At 36.5% G+C, this 24,490-nt stretch overlaps 3 protein-coding genes across 4 annotated transcripts; all 3 read right to left on the bottom strand.

Moving 5' to 3' along the window:
* Nucleotides 1-204: 204 nt before the first annotated feature.
* On the bottom strand, nt 205-4,557 carry LOC100788774 (serine/threonine protein phosphatase 2A 57 kDa regulatory subunit B' beta isoform). The gene is made up of 3 exons (XM_006589643.4): nt 2,870-4,557; nt 895-1,222; nt 205-437 (listed from the first exon to the last, which is right to left on the bottom strand). The coding sequence occupies exons 1-2, from the start codon at nt 3,998-4,000 to the stop codon at nt 896-898; spliced, it is 1,458 nt and encodes a 485-aa protein (XP_006589706.1). The 5' UTR covers nt 4,001-4,557; the 3' UTR covers nt 205-437; nt 895.
* A 2,040-nt stretch (nt 4,558-6,597) lies between these two features.
* On the bottom strand, nt 6,598-14,938 carry LOC100787703 (protein RNA-directed DNA methylation 3). 2 transcript variants are annotated; one of them, XM_006589641.4, is made up of 19 exons: nt 14,595-14,938; nt 14,020-14,282; nt 13,738-13,893; nt 13,405-13,563; nt 13,227-13,310; nt 12,656-12,723; nt 12,240-12,578; nt 11,825-11,876; nt 11,464-11,619; nt 11,224-11,367; nt 11,030-11,132; nt 10,789-10,938; nt 10,646-10,700; nt 10,468-10,547; nt 10,105-10,330; nt 9,512-9,548; nt 9,275-9,311; nt 7,175-9,184; nt 6,598-6,889 (listed from the first exon to the last, which is right to left on the bottom strand). In XM_006589641.4, the coding sequence occupies exons 1-19, from the start codon at nt 14,791-14,793 to the stop codon at nt 6,834-6,836; spliced, it is 4,374 nt and encodes a 1,457-aa protein (XP_006589704.1). In that variant the 5' UTR covers nt 14,794-14,938; the 3' UTR covers nt 6,598-6,833. The 2 variants fall into 2 exon arrangements, with proteins under 2 accessions (XP_006589704.1, XP_014618911.1); XM_014763425.3 differs by having other exon boundaries at nt 10,468-10,532; nt 14,595-14,937.
* A 2,395-nt stretch (nt 14,939-17,333) lies between these two features.
* On the bottom strand, nt 17,334-19,600 carry LOC100787176 (protein NUCLEAR FUSION DEFECTIVE 4). The gene has a single exon (XM_003535685.4). It carries the CDS (start codon nt 19,457-19,459, stop codon nt 17,591-17,593), a length of 1,869 nt encoding a protein of 622 aa, XP_003535733.2. The 5' UTR covers nt 19,460-19,600; the 3' UTR covers nt 17,334-17,590.
* Between the last annotated feature and the right edge of the window lie 4,890 nt (nt 19,601-24,490).

Genomic DNA, 24,490 nt, shown 5'->3' with positions numbered 1-24,490 from the left:
TCTACCAAATAAAAATATAGTGCCACGATAAAGTGCTTTATCAGATGCCATTATTAGTTATTGTAACGCAGTTGGGGCATACAATTTTGAAAGTATAAGAACTTAATATTGTCCAAACAAAGTAACATTTTTTTTTCGTGTGTATATTGCCATGGATTTTGCCTCTTTTAGTGTGTAACAACTAACAAACCATTGAGGAAGGTGTGTGAGAATCCGTAGATGTTATTATCGACCGATCATTAGGACGTTAAATATTACTACTATACATGCTAGTTTGTCTGCAAACTACTAACTTGATTCAAAACAGGAAAACCAAACGGAATTTACCGTCTGGGGTATGATTCATTAAAATTATAAATGCTCCCTGAGACTCGTGTTGTTTGCTAAGACAATCTCTTCTTCCTCCGAATATTAGTTCACCAAAAAAGCAGTACCAACTGCACCATTTTTCCATACATTGAACAAATTTGGTGTATCAAATGACAATTCAATTGAAGAAAAATACATCTTTGTATTTACAATTGACAAGATGACATTGGGTATATAGAATGGACCAAAAGGCAGGGAGCGATAGATCAAAGAACTGTAACCCTTGCTCAGTAAGAAACTAAATCCGCAAACTTGTTAATTTGCATGTATACTGTTCACTACGCTGCGTAATTAAAATCATTTTTTCTATCCATTACTCTAAGGGTAAAAGACGTTAAGGAATTATTAAAAAGAATGTCCTTAGGGCAATGGCTAGTAAAAAAAATTTAATTGAAATAAAATTATAATTTCCTCTGAATATTAGTTCACCCCCAAATTAGGGTATGCAGCAGTGATGTAACCCCAAATTCAGAAGAACTTTCAGCACAGCCATCAATGTGAAAAGAAGAGTTGCAAGCTTAATACCTTACTTAACCAAAACCATGTCATCCCTCACGGCTTGTGCAGCCACTGCCTCCAATTTCTTCCATGTTAACTCCCTCTTCTCTTCCAACTCTCTAGCCCTGGCTTCCTTCTCTAAGTACTGTTTTTGACACTCTTCAAACAATTCGGCATCCATCTCCAGAAACATCTTCCTCACATTGGCTGTTAGCCCAAGCACTGCTCGGTTCCAATGGCTTTTCAAGTTATTTTCCAGAGCTTCAAAGATTACTGGCAATATAACATTTCGATTCTGGGATACTATACTTATAATCTGCTCATTTTTCCACAAGTAAAGTGCTCGTTCAGCAACCTGCCATGGATAAAACAATTGTCAGATAGAGCAATCAAGATAGAATAAAGAAACATTTTCCTTTACTACCACCAAAGGACGGGATTTATCATTTATCAAAGATTGATACTATATAATATAGAATAAAATCTGACCACCACAATGCATAACCAATTAAACTAGATCCAAATTCAAAAGGCCCTAGACACAATTTTCCAAGGGGGGCCCCCTTACTAAAGGCACCCAATCATCATACATATAAAAAGCTTAGATAGCACTATCTGAAATAGCATCCCCATGGGTGAGAAAGAGGACTTGAAATCTCAGCCAAATTGAAGCAAGAAATAGCAGACAAACTAAGCCACTTCATAGAAGCTTAGTATTTGCCGACAGACAAAGAAAACAAGCTCATTAATATTGCAGCCCATGTCACACATTTGCTAAAACATAGTCAGCTTATGCTCCAGGAACAAATGGAACCTAAAACACAAAAGATCAAAAAGACACAATAATGAATGAACCTTTTCTTAATCTCCCTCATATATTGATGATGATATGCTGTTGATTTTGTGTGCTTGTTTACATGTGATTTTCAACAACAAAGAACTCTCAAATATAGAGATGTGACAGCCCATTCTAAGCTTTTAGGCCTTCAAATCCATAATGGGATTGGAACTGAACTTAGCATACTAACTTTCTGCATTAAGACTCGAGAGTTTTCTCAACCCATCTTTTTACTCTGATACTACCCATGTTGTCGAGATTTCACATCCACTATAGATATGACCAATGTAGTCCTTATAAGGTTTGGACAATTTTTACCTTTCAAGTCAGTTTCGTGGGAGTTGAGTTAAGCCCGAAGCCCAAATTCTAAAATGATATTAGTGTCTATCCCAAATCTGTTATTGGGTCACCCCGTATTTGCTTAAATTTAATATGTGAAATCCTAGGTGTGAGGAATGTGTTGAGATCCCACACCAACTAGAGGCATGACAATATAGTCCTTATAAGGCTTGGAAAATTCTTACGTAAGAAGCCAATTTTGTAGGGTAAATTAGGCTCTAAGCCCAAATTCTAAGACATACTATATCCTAGCCCCCCCTAGTCAGTTTTCATGCTATAAATGTATGACTATTTCCACTTTTTGGTCCCAATTTTTCCTCCACTTCAAATCTAAATCCAAATGGAAGCAATCACCAACTAATATCCTTTATGAGAAGTAACATCTCAAATGCAGTTCCACTTTCCTAAGCTAATAGTAATAATAATGATCACGATTATGCCCAGACATGCAATGGGAAAAAAAAATGATTTAGAATTTGAATATTTCTTCATGTATTGCTTATTTACGTTTTCCTATGCTAGGATTGTTAAAGTAAACAGGCATGTTAAGTTTCCTAGCCAAAGTTTCAGAAGGAAAGGAAAAGGACAGTAGGCAGTGATAATTATCCCAACATCCAAACAAACATATAAAACCCCACTCAAGTACGTGTTCTCCAACGAAAGTAAAAAAGATGTATATAATCCACAAGAATTTATCAGTTTAGAGTACAAGTAATCTCAACAAAAGCAAACATTTATTCTGAAGCTAAGAATATCACGTCCGTAAATGCAAGGCGCAAACCATCACTACAAGTTAAGTTAGCTGAATGTGGTAAACAGACAAACCTGAAAGTGAGGACTGTTAAGGCAGCGTCCAATCTGCCTAAAAAGAGAGACTGTGCAATGTACAAACTCAGGATATTGAATTGCCTCAATAATCTCTTCCAATTCTGCAAGAAAAAACACTTCCTTTTGGTAATTCGTGACAGGCCAGTACTTCAACATCCCCTTGATCACAGGATCAGCCAGCCTGTTGTCTTTCTCAACAAACTGAACCACGCAATAAGACAGTTGTTGGTTATAAGAGGAAAAAGTTTTTGGTTTGTGAAGCGGTATAAGAGTCCGAATGAAAAACAGCTTGTGCTCCTCTTTCATTGGCAATGCAAAGCCATTGATAATACTTCCCAGAATCTCCAGCAACTCGGCAATACCATTATGCCTCTGCGTTTCAAATATAAACCGATAGAACACATTGTTGATGGCTGTCCTTATGAAGGGCCTGTGCACCATGAACTTGCCATAAATGCGGTGAAGAATGGTCTTCAAATACTCGCGCTCGTGCTGGTCCTCGGAGTCAAATAACTCAATGAGCTTCAAGACAAAGATGTGGTCAATGTAGCGCTTGGAAGTCTTGATATCAGTCTCGGGCGACACAATGTAACGCAAAAGGATTTCATACACAAGCTGCAAATGCGGCCACGATGGTTCCTGATATTTTTCATCGTCTTCAGGATCCACATTCTGTGTGTTGAGAGATGATGGAGGGAAACAACGGAAAATGTTAACGGAGACCATGTTGATCAAGTCTTCTTGATTTTCGGTGAATCCGAAGGAGCCTGATTGGATGATTTCGACGAGCTCCTCGAGTGTTTGGCGCTTAGTTTCCTTCTCGTAAACGTACTTGAGGACATCTGAGAAATCGCACAAGAAGCAACACACTTGGATTTTGCGGAGGAACAGAGCCGGGCGTTCCGAAACGTCGACGTCTCGCAGTGGCGGTAGTGACTCAATTGCGGTTGGGTTGGGAAGAAGCGACGACGGTGGAGGGTTTTGAGAATCGGAATTGACGGTAGCGGGGGTGGCGGTGGCGGAACGAGACGCATGTTTGATGACTACTTCGTAGAATTGCTGTCCGTTTTCGAGGAATTCGAGTTTGGAGCATTTCTTGTGGGCGAGCTTTATGATCTTGTTGAACATTTTGGGGGAAATTATTACGACAACAGAAATTGGAAGGAAGGAATGAATGAATCTGGCAACGACCAAAAAGCCCTAGAAATTGGGAGATAATGGAAATTGGAATTGAGAAACCCGAAGCAGCCCTAATGGTGAGGCTTCAGGATAGGATTGGGGGAAACGGCGAATCATGTAGCACGTAATAAACCACGAAGAAGAAGAAAATGACTCGCGTTCAAGCGTTCTTCACTGACATCGATCAATATAACGGCCAGAATAGACCAGAAGGTGCAAAATTGTAAAGCGGAAAAATTACATGTTTCGGACGCGCCAAAATTTGAGGGGAGGCATATATTTATTATGTCAATGTGGCCAAAGCCCAAACTTTACTACCCAAAAGATTAGATAAGAGCCTGAAAATTATTTTATTTCTAATAATCTGTCAATAAAAAAATCATTTTTTTTTTATATATATCATGCTCAGAAAATTGATTTAGTATTCTTTAGATTGATTAAGTTATTTTTTAAATTGAAGTTGTAAACCACCACAACACTAAAAATGAACGTGTGCCACGGCTTATTTAAAATATTATGTTTGTTTTATTTATTATTGAGTATTTTTAGAAGTTGCGAAATACAAGCCTTCATATATGAACTTTATAGCTTCATGGATGTGATTTGGATCCTCCATACGCATTTTTCCTGCTCGATGAACAACCCTTCTCAATGAGATTTTTCGATGCCTGGGAGGCTAAAACACTACTTAAGTGCCGGTAACTAGACTATATTTGGATTGATGGAAAGAGATAGAATGAAATGGATTAAAATGGAATGAGATGGAGTAGAACATAATGAAATAAAATTCCAATTTTATTGTTTGGATATATTATAATAGAATGGTTGTTTAAAAAATAAAATAAAAATAAATAAATAATTACTTTATTCTCATGTTATCTTAATTTAAAAAAAAATGAAATATTATCTCTAATCTCTAACAATCTCCTTTAGCCATAGATGAAGAGAAGTTGAGAGACAAATGTTGAGAGACAAAAATATGTAGCTTCCATTGCATGGAATGGGTTCTATCACTTTTCATTCTCTTCCCTTGATTATTTTTCAATACAAACAATGGACCTTAATCCCACTCCATTACATCTCCTTCCACCAATCCAAACATTACTTATAATTCAGTTCACTATAGTAATCTTCTAAGTGAATTTTTACTAATAGTCATTGCATGCCATTTGTGTCATGTCTAGTAGTATTTGAGATACCTCCTACTTCTGCCACTTTAGTCACCACAAAAAAATATATGAATTTTCTAAACAAAACAACATTCGCTTTTAAACATTCAATATTATCAATACACCCATTGGCATGGATAATTTTTTTTTATAATTTCATTTAATTTCAAAATACAAAAAAGAAATTTTGTAAGAATTCAGCATTCAACAAACATTATAAAATTTACAAGAACTAAAATGTTCTGGCATGCTATAAAGGCTAATATCTACTTTTTTTTTTATATGGGGGAAGAAACCACAACACCTTGAAAACCACATGAAAAATCTGTTGAGGAATGGACATTGTGAAGTTATCCTTGGCTAATTTATCTGCCACTTGATTCCCCTCTCCAAGAGAAGCAAGCTGCTTGATACAGTTAACAATGGAGAAGCCAATGACATTCAAGGAATCTGACTCCATGATAATCCTTTGGAAACCTTGCTGTCTCAACCATGGATCCACTTCAGTGATAGAACAGGTTTCAATACGAACTGAAAAGGCAGAAACAAAGTTACCCAGGTGGTCTCGCATAAGTGCATAACTCCTACGCAACCCATGAGATACTCCACTATCAACTCCATCAACATTCATCTTCACCCAACCATGATTGGTTCGATGCCACATGATTCCTTCTGCATATCTGTATGACACGACGTCAGCTGCTCTAATACAAGAGATCTTACCATGATATGGAATAAACACTTCCATTTATTTCGACCATTTGCCATTGATTGAAGACAAGTCGTTTCAGGCTCCACCGATAGCTTCAAACGCTAGACCAAAAGTTAGGGTTCACTCCCTATCACTACGGTTACTGTTGAATCAAGCGTTGCTGCAAGTTGCCTCAGAACCGCTAGTAGATATCTACTAGCACGTTCATTATTTATCTACAAGACCTTCCAACAAAGCATTTTTATACACTCAACAGTCAACACCTCCCCAATGCCAAATAATATTAAATAAACTCGATATTCTTAATGCACAACATAAAAAAGCTCCATAAAACCCCGTTGCAAATGATGAGAGCTTAATACCCCTTGCAACAAGATTTGTTATTTTAAATCTTGTGAAGGAAAAAAAAAATGGCTGGAAGAACTTATTCCCCGATAGATAAGTACAGACCAATCAACAAGTCAGAATCTAATCTGACTTCCATCAAGATACCGCGTCAAAAAAAAAAAAAAATCAAAATAACTCGGTTTATTGAATCCTGTTTTACAAAGCCCCGGTCAATTTTGATGTTCAGGCATCGGAAATTACCGTTGTCGACTATTCCTGTGATTCTATTTCCAACATAAACAACATATATAGTTAGCACCCATCAAGAAATCCAGAAATTAACAAAATAGGAAAGCACTGCAAGCCATACAATCACAGAAAAGAACATTGTAACGCTCACTGCATACGGCAGAAAGGATTAGTCATCCATCAGATCTGTTTAGAATATTTTAAAAATTAAGTCTCAGCACAGATTTATACGGATTTACAAAGAGAAAAAAAGGTTTGCCATTAGTTACAAAATGCCCGAACTCAATTCCCTTCTTTGGCCCATCTAGCACGTTCAAGAAAGCAATTACCATCCACCTTTGTCACCCCTGTCATTTTTCTTGCCCCAAGAACCTGCTGCATCTACGTATAATGATAGTCACAAGTTTATGAATTAAGGTGAGAATAAACCTCATGTAAATTTAAATTTGGTAAAACATTAAATTAATTATGTTGTGATTTTTAGGTTAAATTATAATTAATGATGATTCTGAACTGCAAATTAATGATGCAAATTAAAATCATTAATTTGCATAGTAACTTAATTTTATTTTGAACAAATACGTCTTCCTTTTAATAATAAAACAAAAGAGAAAGGATAACTGGAGGGGATGGACTTATATTCGGTTATCGTTATTTCTTTCTTACCATCTATTGCTGATTCTTTCCAACTAGATGCTTGACCCTTGTCTGCAGCACTTGATTGACCCCATCCCCGAGAAGTAGTGTTTGAACTAGATCCCTTGTTCCACCCACTGTCCTGGATGTTGGTCTCTTCAGTTGTAGTAGATTTTTTCCAGCTAGCTTCTGCGGTCTGTGTAGACCCATTGTTGTTCCAATTATCGTTAGCTCCAGCACTAGCTGAACTCCAGCTCTGATTACTTCCACTTCCTTGGTTCCAGCTAGGACGCTCCTTATCTGCATTTCCCTGGCTCCAGCTTTGCCTATCCTTGTCACCAGTATCCTGGTTCCAAGCCTGAGATCCATTACCATTCTTCCATCCACCATTTTCTGCCCCCTTCTTCCAGTCAGAGGGCCCATCCTCACCAGAATCCCTTCTGTTGTTCCAACCACCAGATTGATCATTCCTTCCCCTGCCTCGGCCTCCACGTCCTCCTTCTGATCCCCACCTACCACCACAACCTTCTCTGTCTGATCTACCTCTACCACCAAAGCCACCTCCTCGTTCCCATCGGCCACCAAAGCCGCCTCCACGCTCCGCTCGGCCACCAAACCCACCACGCTCTCCTCTACCCCGAAAACCTCTACCTCTAAAGCCACCTCTGTCCGAGCTACCTCTACCCTGGTAACCACCTCTCCAGTTCCCACCACCTACTCCATCGGAATTTTCATTTGAACCTTCATTTACACCAGCATCGCTTGAGGCATTTGCTGTGCTCCAGCTGCTATTGCTTCCCCAAGTGGTGTTTTGATTTGCATCACCAGATCCAGAATTCCAATTACTTTTCTTGCCCCAGTTAGAATCTTTATTTCCAGGATCCCCAGAACTCCAGTTAGAATTCCTGTTTTCATTTCCAGCACTCCAAGAGGATTTGTTAGAGTTCCAATTGCTATTGTTTGGATCAGAAGCCTGGTTATCACTGTCCCCAGAGTTCCAATTGCTTTTCTTGCCCTGATTGGACTCTTGATCTTCAGGACCATTACGCCCAGAACTCCAGTTGGAATTCTTGTTTTCATTTCCAGCACCCCAAGATGATTTGTTATTGCCATTGTTTCCCCAGTTAGAATTTTCATTGGAATTACCAGATCCAGAATTCCATTTGCTACTTTTCGGATCAGAAGCCAGGTTTGCACCATTTACAGAGATCCAATTGTTTTTCTTGTCCAAGTTGGAATCTTGATTCCTAGGCTCAGTGTGCCCAGAACTCCAGTGAGAATTCTGGTTCTCATTCCCACTTCTAGATCCAGAGTTCCAATTGCTTTTCGGACCCCAATCATTACCCAGGTTTCCACCAGAATCACCAGATACAGTGCCTGAACCAAATTTCTTGATGCCCCAATTAGAACCTTCTTGGGCGTTCTCACTCAGCCCACCTTTCCAACCAGAAGCTTGACAGAAATCTGCAGCCGAACCACCTGAAGCTTTTCCTGCATTCCACCCACCTTGATCATTACCTTTTCCCTGTTTATCATGTGATGAAGAGACTGGAGCATTCCAATTGTTTTTTGTTCCCCAGCCAGATGACCCACTCCCATCCTTAGTTGGTTGGCTTTTCCACCCAACATCCTGATTAGCATCAATATCTGAAGTACCATCAGGGTTTCCAACTTCTTTGACTCCACTTTTAAAACCATTGCCACCACCCCATCCAATTGATGACGTTTGATTTGACTTTTTGACACTGTTCCAACCAGAAGACTCCCCTTCAGAAGCCTTGGTTGTATTCCAATTGCTTTTGCTGTCCCTTCCTGAGGATTGATTTCCATTCAAATTGTTAGGTTTGTCATTCCAATTGCTATTCTGATTGCCATCACCCATGCTTCCAGTTTTATGCTCTGCCTGACCCCAGCTCCCTCCACTTCCCCAACCATCAGATTGATCCGGGTTAGAAGCAATTCCAGTCTTCTCCACTGCAACACCCCATGAGGAGTTCTGATTAGAATTACTTTTAGTTTCCCAAGCAGAATCTTCTGCACCTACACATTACAACAGCAAAGAGGCAAATGACGAACAAGTAGTTAACTAGAACCAAAGACATGCTAAACATATATGCACTATAATTTTACCCTTGGAACTGAAGGGATTTGAGATAGATTCTGTATTCTGCAAAAACAAAAATATGTCTACATATTAAATTAAAACGCAGTAAATTCATAAATATAACAGCAACTGGGTATACACACACACACACACACATATATAATACCAAGGGTGGTTAGAACATGCACAGGAACAAGGGAGGATGATAGGAAAGATGGGAATGGAGAAAGACACACACATAAAGGGTGTTATGCAATACATACCAATAAGCTTGGAGCAGAATGATTAGACTCTGCATCCCTGTAAAATTGTTATCACAAGACAAAAAAAGTAACTATCTTTTGAGTTGAGATTAAAAACTAATCATGAATAAGAAACAAAAGACTGGGTATTTGCAATTTTAAATTATCCGGCCAATGTTTTAAAAACAATATTAGATGATGTAAATACAATAACACTCTAATTCCTTGATATATCAATTAGATACATTTCTAAAAGGGCAATGTTCCATCTCAGGAACATTTAGAAAATGAAATGACATAAAAAGATGTTCACAACACCGACATCTACATAACTTAGTTATGCTTTCTCGGTTTTAGTAGTTAATAGCCACACTTGCATATGTCAATTCAACATTATTTGGCATAAATATGTTTTTGTTGCATTGCCATCTGTGTCATGCTCTCGTCTGCATTAATACTACATAGCCATGACTTATCCCTTCCCAGTTATCAAGAATTTGTAGATTACTAAACCCATCATGCAAAATTAGCCAGGATATGTTAGTTGAATATAATATTGACTATAACGCAGATGAAAATCAAGTAGATTTAACTAATATCACTATCAAATATACCTTTCAGATGATGCCCCTCCAGCATTCCATCCACCACCCCTAGTGGATGATCCCCCTCCAGCATTCCATCCACCACCTCCAGTGGAAGATGACCCTCCAGCATTCCATCCACCACCTCCATTGGATGATGCCCCTCCAGCATTCCATCCACCACCCCCAGTGGATGATGCCCGTCCAGCATTCCATCCGCCACCCCCAGTGGACGTTCCCACTCCATTCAGCCAACCTTTAAAGTTGTCAGGATTCATGTGTCAATAAAAGATCAAGGCCAAACAGTACAGGAAAGTTAACTAGCACACAAGTTAATTGATACTGTAATCCATTTATAGGGGAATTTTTTTCTTGAGAGTAAGGGATTCCCACCTCCAGAGCTGCCTTCAGTACCCAGCAGATCAAATGGCTTAGATGAACTTGAATCTGGATCACCACTGATATAAGAAACACTGAGAAAGTCAGGAGTCAGGACAATATTCACAGGTGCGATCAAAGTAAAATCAGTAAGTGTTGTGGCATGCAAAGTTATTGCCAATAATAGAAATACCTTGATGAAATGGCAGTACTCTTCCCCTGAACCTCAGAAAGATGCTCACATTTAACTGTGAAAACATTTTTGTAAAAATTGTTCTAAATAATGATCTAATATATCAAGAAACAATACTCAAGAGTTGACCATCGTAAACAAACCTGTAAGAACCTTCTGCTGAGAATCTAGTTTCACAGTAACATCAGCACGACGCAAGGCAATGACTCGGCAAATGTATCCCTTCAAAGGACCTATCCTAATTCTCAATGTCTGACCAATACTAAACATGTTATTGTTGTCCCCACGGTTAACTGCATGCACAATTATCAAATTGAGAAAAATTAAGAAACATGCATATCCACAGCTAAAACACTTGTCAAGGAGTCATTTATCTTTACAGACATTCACGATTATTTTCTCTTGCTTGCCATGGTTTTTTGGGTGACAATGGAGATCTTGGTGATGATGGTTGGTCTTCAAACACTAAAGGAGCCGGTTCACTGTCCTGAGTACAAAACCGCATTCAAAACATCAAAAACTCGACTGAAGTAATCAGACAGTTTGTAACAGAGCAAAATAGAAGAAAGATTCCAAACCTTTCCACTGCAATCTCCAACAGCAACCTTGACCTTCTCACACATATTAGATTTACAAGTTAAGTAACCTCCATTTTCTTCCTCATTTCCATCATATAAAAAGACAATCCCTCTATAAATGTGCTTAACAATGCCTTGCTTACCCTGCAAAATGACATATTATAGAAGTATCATGTGAGGTGTGAAAATTCCAACTATACCACAACTAGAAATCTTGCAGTTCAGAAGTATAAATCAGACCTTAGATGGACCCTCCAGCACCCTGACAGTATCATTAACCAATATAGTCTTACTTTGCTGATCAAGGGCAGTAAGTTTCAAATCAAATAACCCACTCTTTATTTCATGTCGTTCAATAGTTACAGCAGCAGGTCCATCTGAACCCTCTTTTAGAATCTATAATAGAAAGGGAAATTAGTAAAGAACTTTCCAAAAATGACAGGTACTCAAAATCAAAAGTTTGGAACAAATGAAATTGCATAAGGCTGAATGCTATACCTTTTCCAAAATCACATGGAAATTAGGAAAGAACTTTCCAAATAACATGTACTCAAAATCAAAAGTTTGGAATAAATGAAACTGCATAGGATGAATGCTATACCTTGTAGATATCATCTTTATCCATGCCTACTATTACACCGAAGTCCTTCTTACTGCAATGGCAAAGATTCGTTAGGAAGGAAGATATGTGTCAAAACTTGCAGGTATGTGCAAGTGTAAGAACTTGCAGGTATGAGCAAGTGTAAGAACTTGCAGGTACATGCATGTGCATGCACATTAGAAAGAGAAATAATTCATACAATGCTGTGAATGTACTTCAATGGCAAAGATTTGTCAAGGATGACATGTGTAGGAATGTGCAGGTATGCACATGTGTGTGCATATGCATGTCTCATTTAGATCCATCTTTGTATGTGTATGTGTTTGTGTGAGTGTGGGGGTACAAGTGCACACACACGAGAGAGAAATAATTCATACATTACCATGAATGCTAGCTAGGTAAAACAAATACTTACCCAAAACAAACTAAATCATAAAGTTCAAAACCATTTCCCACACCAGAACCTGACGAACTCTCTCCTTTCCCACCACCTCCCTTATCAGGTCTTATAACCCGTTTTTTCTTCTTGTCACCATAAAGCTGAGAGAGCCACTCTAAATCATTTGATTCATTGTTTTCACAAGGCCCAAACTTTAAAAGCTCCTCTTCTGTTGGCACAACACCCCATAAACTTAATGAATCCAGAGATACTTTCTTGTATACATACCCATCCTTGAGCATCAAGCCATCAAGAACCTCAAAAACCTTCCCAGTATCACGGTCACGTTTGATTTGGATGAGTGGTCGGAACTCCCTACAGAGTTATTGAAATATAATATCAGAAAACTATCCAGCAAAAAATTAACAAGATATGATAATATATATTATTACTCAAGTTCACTTGAGCTGATTAGTCTTGGTGCCGGTACAGCCATTTTTTGACGACTATATCCTCCACCCTGTAATGAGTGAAGAGACGCATTAACAATTATTTCATATATATCTTGTACATAGCCATAGGATAGGGACAAGAAAAACAAAAGACAGCCCACAGAAATAGGACTTTGCTTACTCTATGGCTTTGTTTGGAATTTGGATTACAAATAAAATAAAGAGGAAAGAAATAGGATAAGATAGAAATAAAGGAGAAAGAGTAGAAAAAATGTATTGTTTAAACGGACAGAGGTAAGGAATTCTTGTTTGAATAAGTACAAGTGTGGGTGAAAATAAATGCACAAGTTTAATTAAAAAATAAACTAAAAATTAAATCTTTTTACTATATTATTTTTAACTTAAGATCTAGATCATGATTTTAACAATACTGAATGGCACAATAAACATATTACCAGCAGATATCAAATAGCTACTAAAGGAAAACCAGAATCATCAAAGCTAATAGATGAACTGCCAGAAAGAAAAGAGAGAGAGATAGAGAGAATCATGAGGACAAAGGTCTCATTACAAATTTGGCAGCCAAGGCTTGTAGATCAATTCTCGGAATAAGCTTCACTGTAACTTTTTTCCGGGTATTGTTCACAGACACAACCTGGAAAAACATATAATAGATAAAAGGAATAAGCATTTCACAAGTTGTATAGAAAATTAAACACAAAAACATTAATTGTACAATCATGCAGTACCTGTGCTAGATCCCCCTTATAGTTACCACCTTTTATTCGAGCCCACATGCCCTCAGAAATTTCAGGGGTTCTACTTCTAACCGAGAACAGATGATAAACCTCACTATTTGGTACAGGTGCCACTCGAGTAACATAGATCCCGGGAATCCCTTGGCATGCCTGAAACCGTGCATTAGAAAATGCTATCAACACAGTGTTAGAAAATGGTTGTGGACCACAATTTCAACCACAGCATCACAGTTGGCGTCAACAAAACCATCCTAGACTGCAGCAATTCAAAACATTGGCTATCAATACAATAAACCAATTAAAAATACCCAGTACTGAGGTTACCTCATTTATATCATACTGTTTTTCGGCTTCAATGTACACAAATCCTTTCATATGATCTACAGCAAATGCAGATTTTATCTTTAATTTAGTACCCAATGAATCCAAGTCAGCAAACTTCTGCATCAGACAAAGAGCTGAAAGCCTCTCCCGCCCAACCTGCAGCAAAAAAAAAAAAAAAAAACTTAGCAAACCATAAACAAAAGAAGCGCCTAAAGAAAATTGAAGGCAGCAGCAGGTATTTCAGTTAGCAAAATCACTAAATCCATGTTTCAGGTATCATACAGTGCATTTGACTTTCCAAATGTATGGCATTAATTCATCGACACCCTCGTGTATAGAACTTGGGTCCATCCCTTTATCATCACCAAACTCATCAGCAAATCTGATAAACCTAGATGGATCTTTGTAGCGCTCCTCCAAAATTCTATCCCACTCTTCTTCATCCACCATTTCCTCTTTAGGGACGACACGCGGAAGGCTACTCTGGCCATTATCTGGCATGTCCATCCTTCTTGGCCCGGCATTTAATTCGTCGTCAGAAAAATCTGCTCATAAAAATTTCAAAAACACTAAGGAACGGGTACGATATCACAGGAAATTCTAGCAACGAAAGATGAACTGGAAAGCCATAAAATCTGACAACGTAAGCATTTCTCAATAAGGTAGCCACGAAAAAACAGTTTAGAAACATCACCAACAAATGTGGCCGAAGTCCTAACATCTAGAAGATCATTTCTCAAGTTGAACGAAACGCAGAAATGTTGCCAAAACCCTAACAATTTTCGCGAGAGAGCAGTAATAAACGAAGAAATGTAAGAGCAGATTAGAGAGCGCGGGAAGGGAAATTGATTGTATACCGAAATCGCTGTCGTCGTCGCTGAAATCGCTGAAATCGCTCTCTTCAACGTCAGCGGCGTCGTCGAAGAACTGAAGGACTCCTGGCTTGTTTCTCTTGCGGCCAACGCCGGTCTTATCATCGTAGAAGACGGCCTTGCGCTTGCCGGCAGAACCTTTTCCGGCGACCTCCTTGCCTTTTCCTTTGCCTTTGTTCGTCATTTCCACAGAGAATGCAACGAGACCCACACCAATTGCATGCTCAAGAGTCGGAGAAATGGAGAGAGAGAGGAGGAAGTGCGTGATTGGAGTGTGTGTGTAACTGTGAAAAGAGACGAGTCAGAAATGAGTTTTATTGTTCCTCTACAATTTTGACTTAAACTAAAGGAGATCTTGGTGGTTCCTTTATTTTTAACATTTGGTGATTTAAAAGTAAGGGACAGAAAAATTGGATGAACGGTGAGATTAGCGATAAAACAGGGTATAGCTCTCTTTTAAACTGCAGGATATCAATATCCGAAATTGGGAGTCTGCCACCGTGGCATCTAGCTACAGTAACAGACATGGTCTAACAGAGCTTTCGGACGTATTAGCCCGGCCCAAAAAATCACTGTTTGTAAAAATATTATTTTGGTAAAAAAACAGCATTTTTAATTTTTTGGTAAAAAAGAAAGAGAGAGAGAGTGAAATATTGAACAAAATATATAAAACTTCACTTGCAAAGTCAATCAATCAGAATAGAAAATGAGGAAAATTAAATCAATTAGAATGTATGGTCAAAGAGTAAAGTAGGAAAAAAAGTATAAACCAAAATAAGGTATTTCTTTTATTATTGATATTAAATAAATCATTAAAAGTAATGAAATTTGTATGGCTGAATGCATGGGTCTCATTAATATTAATATTTATTTTATATAATAAAAATAAGAAGAAAAAAATTATTCATATATTTGTATAAGAATGAATATTATAATATTAGCCTTAATTGTTACACGTTGATATTTAAAAATACTTATATAATATGTTAATATACATTTTAATGTTTTTTAAATATTTTTTAAAGACTAAGTTTTATAAAATCTTAATCAGTTAACAAAACTATGTTAATATACAAACTGACCTATATGGGTTTGCATTCATATGATCAATGAGGTAGCTTGTAGACCACTACCGGTGTTTGTGGGTAACCATTACTCGCTGAAATTACTTTAATGCAAAGGATAATCTTTTTTTTTTTGTCAATTTATGTATAACTATATAAGAAATATTAGCAACACATTATTCTGAACACATTCTTTATCTTTGATTGGATTTTTAAAAGGCAATACGTTTTTCTAAGTGAACGATGATTTCCACAATTTTGGTTATGTGATGGGTGGCTATTTGTGATAATGATAGCTTTTGATAACGGTAGTTAAGTATGAGTTACGATGATGGCTTTCGACATGGGGTTTCAGGTGCTTGTTTTAATAATATGATGACGGTGGTTAGGGGGTGACTCGATGTCATTTTCCATAATTAATGGGCGATATCATTTCATGATGGTAAGGTATAAGTTTATTAGCTTATAATTCGGGATGATGTGAAAATGAGTTGAACCATATCAGTCAACCCGTTAACTCGTTATATGGGTTTGGATTGAATTTACCCATCAAGCTAAAGATTTTTTTCTCTATATAATTGAAACATTTAATTGGTTTAATAACATTTTTTTTTCATATTTGCTTTGTGGTCGAGATATACAATGATGACTTATGTTTTCACTTTCTAATTTTCTATATTTTTTATTTATTTAGTGAATTAACTCATGAGTCATCTTTTTTAACATGTTTCTTATTATTATTTTTTTTATCATTTTACAATTTTTCACCAATCAATCAAACTCATCCCACAATCTACCATGGTTTAGATTAAGTTAAGACTTTCAATCCAATAATAAAATGGGATCAACTTAATTTAACCCATTTTTAGCGGGTTAAAAGGGGATTAATTAGATTGGATTGACCAATTTCATATTGTTGTTTAGCTTACATGAGTTTAGATTTTGAGTTGACTTATTTGGCTTGTGTCGTTTGTGGTTGAGATAGTGAAAAGAAAAAAGGATGGTGAAAAAAAAAATGGAAGATTTGCAACGAACTGTAGTGAATGAGAGATTTGTACTTTTTTTCTATTTTAGTTTCATGTTTTTTAAGATAATTAAATTTTGATGTCAATTACAACATATATTAGTACATGGCAAACATATGTTTATTTAGACAACAATTGACATGGTGAGTACTATGTTTGCGATCTATTTTTTTAAAAACAAAACTTCTCTGACGGCAAGAAATCAAATAAATAATATTTCAAAAACTGAAGCAGCAAAATATTTTTTATTTTTGTAAAAAAAAAACACCTAACTTTCATGGATCAAATAAATATTTAATCTAAAATTAAAGAATACCGAAATTAACAATCACTTTCTTAGCTTCGTACTTGTAAACATTTCTCAATTGGTTTCATCTTTCACGTGCATTACTCATGAAATTGATATCCTAGCCAGTTGCATGCATGTGCATAATATATGGCATTAAAAAATAGTATAACATCTTATTTTACTCACTAAAAGACAAATTCCTTATAAATTTAATCTGTAACACATAATATCTCGTTTTTTATATTCGAAAATCCATACATTTGAATTTGGAATTTGTCACTCTGTCATGCATAAATGCCAAAACTAAGCGTATAATCCGTCAGCGGGGGGGGGGGCATGGAAAAATATATTACATGTTGAAGAAAGTGCTAGCTGTACGTATTTATTTATACTCATTCAACAATATTGATTACTATATTTTAATTTCAATTCCCCGAAGCTATTAGTAAAAGACGTGAAGGGAAAATAAATAAAACAAGTGGTCCCAATTATATTTTCTATTTTATTTTTCTACATATATCATGAACAACAACTTTGATTTGGTTTCCAGTCGATGTGGGAGTGGCTGAGGAGGAATTGATGACTATCTATACCCTATACCAATTACGCTCCAATAACTTTGGTTTCTTCTAATTTCTCGGCGCGATTTTGGACCACAGCCATCTCAGTGACAGCGGTGGCTTCTTCCTCGGCTTGCTCCCGGTACCTCTTGTATATATCCCCTTTGTAGAACTTAATTGTCCTAGCCACCAAAATCAGTGAAATTAAGGCGCCAAAAAAGGTGGCTGCAGTGATAATAATGAAGGACAATTTGAAGCAACTGGACCCAACACAAGTCAATTCGGTGTCAATCTTTCTAGAGATCCCCGTGGCTGCCAATTGCTTCAGAGCTTCTTTGTCATACAAGTACCCCGTTACCCTGACGTTAAGCACATAAAGCCCAATTGGGCTCGCTGCACCGCCAAAGTTGTACAACGTTGAATAGTACTTGAGTCCAAAGAGCTCCGAGATTATGGCGAAGACCAGGGGCCATTGCGCGCCAAAGCAGAAGCCAATGATCACCGAGGCCACGTAGAGTCCGTTGGCCACATCGAAGGCTATCAAAAGGTGACCGACACAGGATAAGAGGAGGGTTAGCGTGAGCATGAGTGGTCGAGGGAACTTGTACTTTTTTAGAAAGTGTTCTGAAACAAACCCAGAAAAAACCCTTCCCATATAATTCCAAATGCTCACTAACGACACAAACGTGCTTATGCTAGCCTTTGGGTACCCTAGCGATGTTCCAATCTGACCAAGGTTATCAATTGCGGTCAAGGTTCCACCAACACCACATGTGCCAGCGAAGAATAGCAGTATCATGTCTAAGCTGAATAGTGCTTGAAGTATAGTATAGTCCTCACCTCTAGGCGGTGGACTAAACACTTTTTGCCACCATCTAGTACTAGTTATTATTTCTTCATCAATCTTTCTTGAAATTGGAGTGTTAGACTCTCCTTCAGTAGCTACTATCTTGACTGCGGAGGGGTTAATGAATGCTAGCTTTTGACTCTCTCTGATTTTATATTGTTCAACAAACACAACAGCAAGAGGGAGGAATAGTAAAAAAAGAACAACCCCAGCACTGACTCCATACTCACTCTGTGAGAAATGCACTTGCTTCTGAACTATGATCATGACCAAAAGAAACCCAGCAAGGCCAAGTGAGATATACAAAAACTTGTAGAAAACACTTAGCTCATTGGGTTGTTGTCGAAGGGGTTTCATGTAGCGAATGGTTCGTAGGAAAAGGAAGGAAATAGCAGCTGGGAGCCACCCTATAAGCAAAATCAAGGACCTTGAATCATCGTAGTAAAAAGCGAAGTAGAGTTGTGTTATGATGGCTCCACTGAGACCCACGTAGCCTTTGAGAATGCCAAGAACAACCCCACGGCTTTCTGGGAAGTTCTTGACGCACGTGACAAGGGAACCGGTGTTGGCGAAGGACTGAGAGTTGGCGCCTAAGCAGATGTAGAGGCACATGTGCCACACGTGCGGTTTGGGTATTTTTTTGGTGACCGCGAGCCATATCATGAAGTAGCCGAAGAAGTTGAGGATGGAACCGATGGCGAGGACCACCCAAGGGGGAGTGATCTCGTTGATGAGGCCGGAGAGGACGCCGACATTGCCGCCCAAGTCTTTGAAGAAACTAAGGAGGTTTAAGGTGGTTTGGTCGTAGGCGAGGGCGGATTTTATGTCGCCGGAGTAGAGGCTGAACATGTAGGTGGCGCCGGCGGCGGCCATGATTAGAAAGGAGGCGAACACCACGAACCACCGTCCGGTGATGACTTGGACCGTGAGCCCATTCGTGTCCAACATGCTTCCGATGGCAGCGGCCATGTTTGTCAGCAGCAACGGAGTTTGAAGATGTGTGAGCAAGTATAAGAGAGAGAGAGGATAAACGACAAGACGTATCACGAGATCTAAGAAGCACATGTTAAATTCTTATTCAGAAGTACCGGCAAAGGTTGCATTTGTTTACTACAGTTGAAAAAATAACATATGTTTATTTACTACAGTTGTACTATTAATCATCACATTGATATATTTTTGCAGTAAATTTTAATTTTGATATTAAGAAAATGATTTAAAAATTGTATTTATAATAATTATAAATTTGTTAACAAATATATATTGTTAATTAATAACGAGATATTTCATTTTGAAAAATAAGTAAATAGAATATTATATTGAAAGTAATTATTTTTTGCATCCCCTTCAAGCTAACAATTCGTTGAGTGTGGTAAAATAAAAGAAAATGTATTACTTTTACATTATTTTTTTATTGTGTTATTTATCTTATTCTATAATTTGTATTTATATTTTTATGTATAATGTTATACAAAATTAATGTATTAACACTTAAACATGAAGAGAAAAAATATAATAAAATTTATAATACGATAGGAAGAGAAATAAAAAAATATTTTATGTATCATTATTTTAGATATAGTTTTTCGTCCTCTATAAAAAAAATGGTATAATTTCTCGCTCCAAAAACCCATCTAGAGACCGGTCATGAGAGGCACTCCACTTGACGACACGTAAGTCAACGGGACCAACACGTAAGTCAACGTTTTCCAGTATGTATTGGGAATTTCGGATCCACACGGACACGGCTTATAAAAATTATCATAATTGTATTTTGGTCTTTTTTTCTTTCAATTTTATGAATTTCATCTTCTATTTTATAATTTTAATTTTGTTATTATAAGTCAATAAGTCTTTCTGAAATTGATAATAGAGTTATAGAGATGATGATTTAACACATTAACATTATGTAAGAAAATAAAAGTGTTGATTAATTCAAGTTAAATTCAACTAAAAGTATCTTTTTTTTAATTCTATTTAAATTTAAGTAATGTTTATTTTTTTTCATTGAAATATATGATAAGAAGTTACCTATATAATTACACTTAACTTCACCATTTACTTAATTTTTTTTAATTCTTTTATACTCTTTAAATTAAATATTTTTATATTTTGATTCTTTTTCCATTATAGACGTGTTTTTTTTAATGTTACTTCTTATTCTTTTTATTTATTTATCTATTAAAGTTCTAAAGCAACCCTATGAACGCTCCTATTGCCATTATATTGCAGGATGTGAGATCAGCTTAATGCTAACGCCCAGGGATAATTAAAGTGAACGGGATTTATTCTTTTCAGTGCATGATGGTAACTGAATCTTTACACAAACCAAATTGTCTTTTACTTTTATTTTTTTCTTCCTTTTGCCCATTTTTCTTTAATTATTTGATGCACATCTTGGTCATAAATATATTTCGGCATAGATTTAGTGTTCCTAATTGTTTCTAGTCTTACTGGATCAATTCCTTTAAATAAGATTAAAAATTCAAATCTTATAAATAAAAAAATGTAATTAAAATAAATATTTCACTAAATATAATTAGTTAAATTCTTAGACCAAGATTAATCATTCATAAAATTTGTGCATACTTAATACTAATGTCATTGGTGTCAAAAAAAATCTTACTAAGCGACCAATTTGATGAAATAATATTTTTAATAAATGTTGAATTTATCAAATTTTCCATTGTTTACAAATGCAAATAAAATAAAATAATTTTAAAAACTCATATTATTTCTTAAAAATAAGTAATATGTTATTATTTTACTTGGTTTACGGTCTAATATAAGTAAATGTTTAATATGATAAGATAAACGTTTGAATTATGTTAAATTTAATATAATAATATAAATATTTAATTGAAAAATTAAATAATAAAAACCTGTTAAAATATAATTATATTAAATCTAACTCCTCGTATTATTATTTTTTATTACAAAAGTGGAGGGACATGTTCTCAGATAGATTTCTTCCTTATCAGGAAGTCTGATAGGAAGTATTGCTTGAACTGTAAAGTTATCCCAGGAGAGAGCTTGACTACCCAACATAGAGTTTTGGTTATGGATGTAAGAATTAGAGATAGGGCAAAGAGAAGAAGTCCTCTGGTAGCACCAAGGATCAAATGGTGGCACTTGAAGGGTGAGAAACAAGGAATCTTCCAACAAAAGATATGGGAGGGTTGGTGTGGACAATCACAAGGAAGTGCAAATGATATGTGGAACAAGATGTCCCAAGAGATTATTAAAGTGGCTAAAGAGACGTTGGGTGAATCTAGAGGTTTTGGACCTAGGGGTAAAGAATCGTGGTGGTGGAATGAAAATGTTCAGAGCAAAGTTAGAGTAAAAAAGGAGTGTTTCAAGGAGTGGTCTAGGTGTAAAAATTCTGAAACTTGGGATAAGTATAAGATAGCTAGAAATGAAACCAAAAAGGCGGTGAGTGAGGCAAGAGCCCAAGCTTTTGACGGATTATACCAAGCTCTAGGAACCAGGGACGGAGAAAAATCTATATATAGGCTTACTAAGGGTAGAGAGAGGAAGACTAGAGATTTGGATCAAGTAAAGTGTGTTAAGGATGAAGAAGGCAAAGTCTTAGTGCATGAAAAAGATATCAAGGAAAGGTGGAAGGTGTATTTCCACAACTTATTTAATGATGGATATGGATATGACTCTAGCATTCTAGACACAAGAGAAGAGGACCGGAATTATAAGTACTATCGTCGGATTCAGAAACAGGAAGTAAAGGAAGCGTTGAAAAGAATGAGTAATGGTAAGGCGGTGGGGCCAGACAACATACCTATTGAAGTGTGGAAAATTCTTGGAGATAGAGGTCTTGAGTGGCTCACCGAACTCGTTAACGAAATTATGAGGTCAAAACGCATGCCGGAGGAATGGAGGAGAAGCACGTTAGTGCCAATCTATAAGAACAAAGGGGATATACAAAATTGTGCAAATTATAGGGGAATCAAGCTCATGAGTCATACCATGAAATTATGGGAAAGAGTGATCGAACGGAGATTAAGAAAGGAGACTCAAGTTACTGAGAATCAATTTGGTTTCATGCCGGGAAGGTCGACCATGGAAGCGATTTATTTATTACGGCGGGTGATGAAGCAATATCGCATGGCCCAACAAGACTTGCACTTGATTTTTATTGACTTGGAGAAAGCGTATGATAGAGTGCCTAGAGAGATTTTGTGGAAAGCTCTAGAGAAGAAAGGGGTTAGGGTTGCATATATTCGAGCTATCCAAGATATGTATGATAGGGTATCGACTAGTGTTAGGACACAGGGTGGAGAGTCAGACGATTTTCCCATCACAATTGGTTTACATCAAGGGTCAACCCTTAGCCCCTACCTTTTTACCTTAATTCTGGATGTCCTCACGGAACAAATCCAAGAGATAGCGCCGAGATGCATGCTTTTTGCAGATGACATAGTCCTCCTTGGAGAGTCGAGGAAGGAGTTGAATGAGAGATTGGAAACTTGGAGACGAGCTCTAGAAATACATGACTTTCGCCTAAGCAGAAGCAAATCAGAGTATATGGAATGTAAGTTCAACAAAAGAAGGAGGGTTTCTAACTCAGAGGTGAAAATAGGAGACCATATTATCCCTCAAGTCACACGATTTAAATATCTTGGGTCTGTAATACAGGATGATGGGGAAATTGAAGGGGATGTGAATCATCGCATTCAAGCAGGATGGATGAAATGGAGAAAAGCATCGGGGGTGTTATGTGATGCAAAGGTACCGATCAAGCTAAAGGGAAAGTTTTATCGGACTGCGATAAGACCGGCGATTTTGTACGGAACAGAATGTTGGGCGGTCAAGAGCCAACATGAGAATAAAGTAGGTGTAGCGGAGATGAGGATGTTGCGGTGGATGTGTGGTAAGACTCGACAGGATAAAATTAGAAACGAAGCTATTAGAGAGAGGGTTGGAGTAGCGCCTATTGTAGAGAAGATGGTGGAAAATAGACATAGGTGGTTTGGGCATGTAGAGAGAAGACCGGTAGACTCTGTAGTGAGGAGAGTAGACCAGATGGAGAGAAGACAAACAATTCGAGGCAGAGGAAGACCCAAAAAGACTATAAGAGAGGTTATCAAAAAGGATCTCGAAATTAATGGTTTGGATAGAAGTATGGTACTTGATAGAACATTATGGCGGAAGTTGATCCATGTAGCCGACCCCACCTAGTGGGATAAGGCGTTGTTGTTGTTGTTATATTTGACTCCTCGTATCATTTGACACTTCCACATGACTTTAATTCACATACATAATCCCGGTAACTCTAATTGTTTTTTCTCACGGTGAAGATGCACAATGGTTACTGAGGTCATATTTGTCTTTTGAGTGTCATGCATGTCTAAGGTGGTCTTTTTATTTTTAAGCGCGAATTTGTATAAAAATATAAATTCGGTCTGCTGCTTAAAAAATAAATAAAAATGTCAAGAAGATAGAATTTGTCATAATAATACAGTATGCTCATGAACTATTGTACGGGTGAGTAAGTGTTTTGTACAAGACATCTTATATTAATAAAAGTAAAAAAAAAAAATGGTGAGATTTTTTATACATTTAAGCTGTGGAAAATTTTTAGAGCAATTTTTTATTTATTAATTCAAAATATTATATAGAGATAATAATTAAGGTAATTATGATTAGTATATATATATATATATATATATATATATATATATATATATATATATATATATATATATATATATACTCTGATTTGGAGTTTTAAATAATTAAATTAATAATTATTAGCAAATACAAATTTTAAGAATTTTTAATTTTTTTTAATTCAGAAACTATATAAATATAGTAACTAATGTAATTATGATATATATATACACGCATGCGTGCATGCACTATTTTTAATTCACAATAAATATAGTAATTAAATAACATTTTTTAGAGAAAACTTTAATCAACGAAAAAATCATAAAATTATATAAATATAGTAATTTAAATTTTTAATAATGAAATTAGTTGTTATCGAGATTATTATGACAAGTATTTTGAAATTATGAATAGTTAAATTAATTATCAACAATATATATAAATATATATTTTAATTAAGGTAATTAAGAT

This window comes from Glycine max, chromosome 10, assembly GCF_000004515.6.
Source record: "Glycine max cultivar Williams 82 chromosome 10, Glycine_max_v4.0, whole genome shotgun sequence".
Lineage (NCBI taxonomy): Eukaryota > Viridiplantae > Streptophyta > Magnoliopsida > Fabales > Fabaceae > Glycine > Glycine max.
Note: the sequence above shows the minus strand (reverse complement) of the source record. Positions and strands in the feature narration are given on the sequence as shown.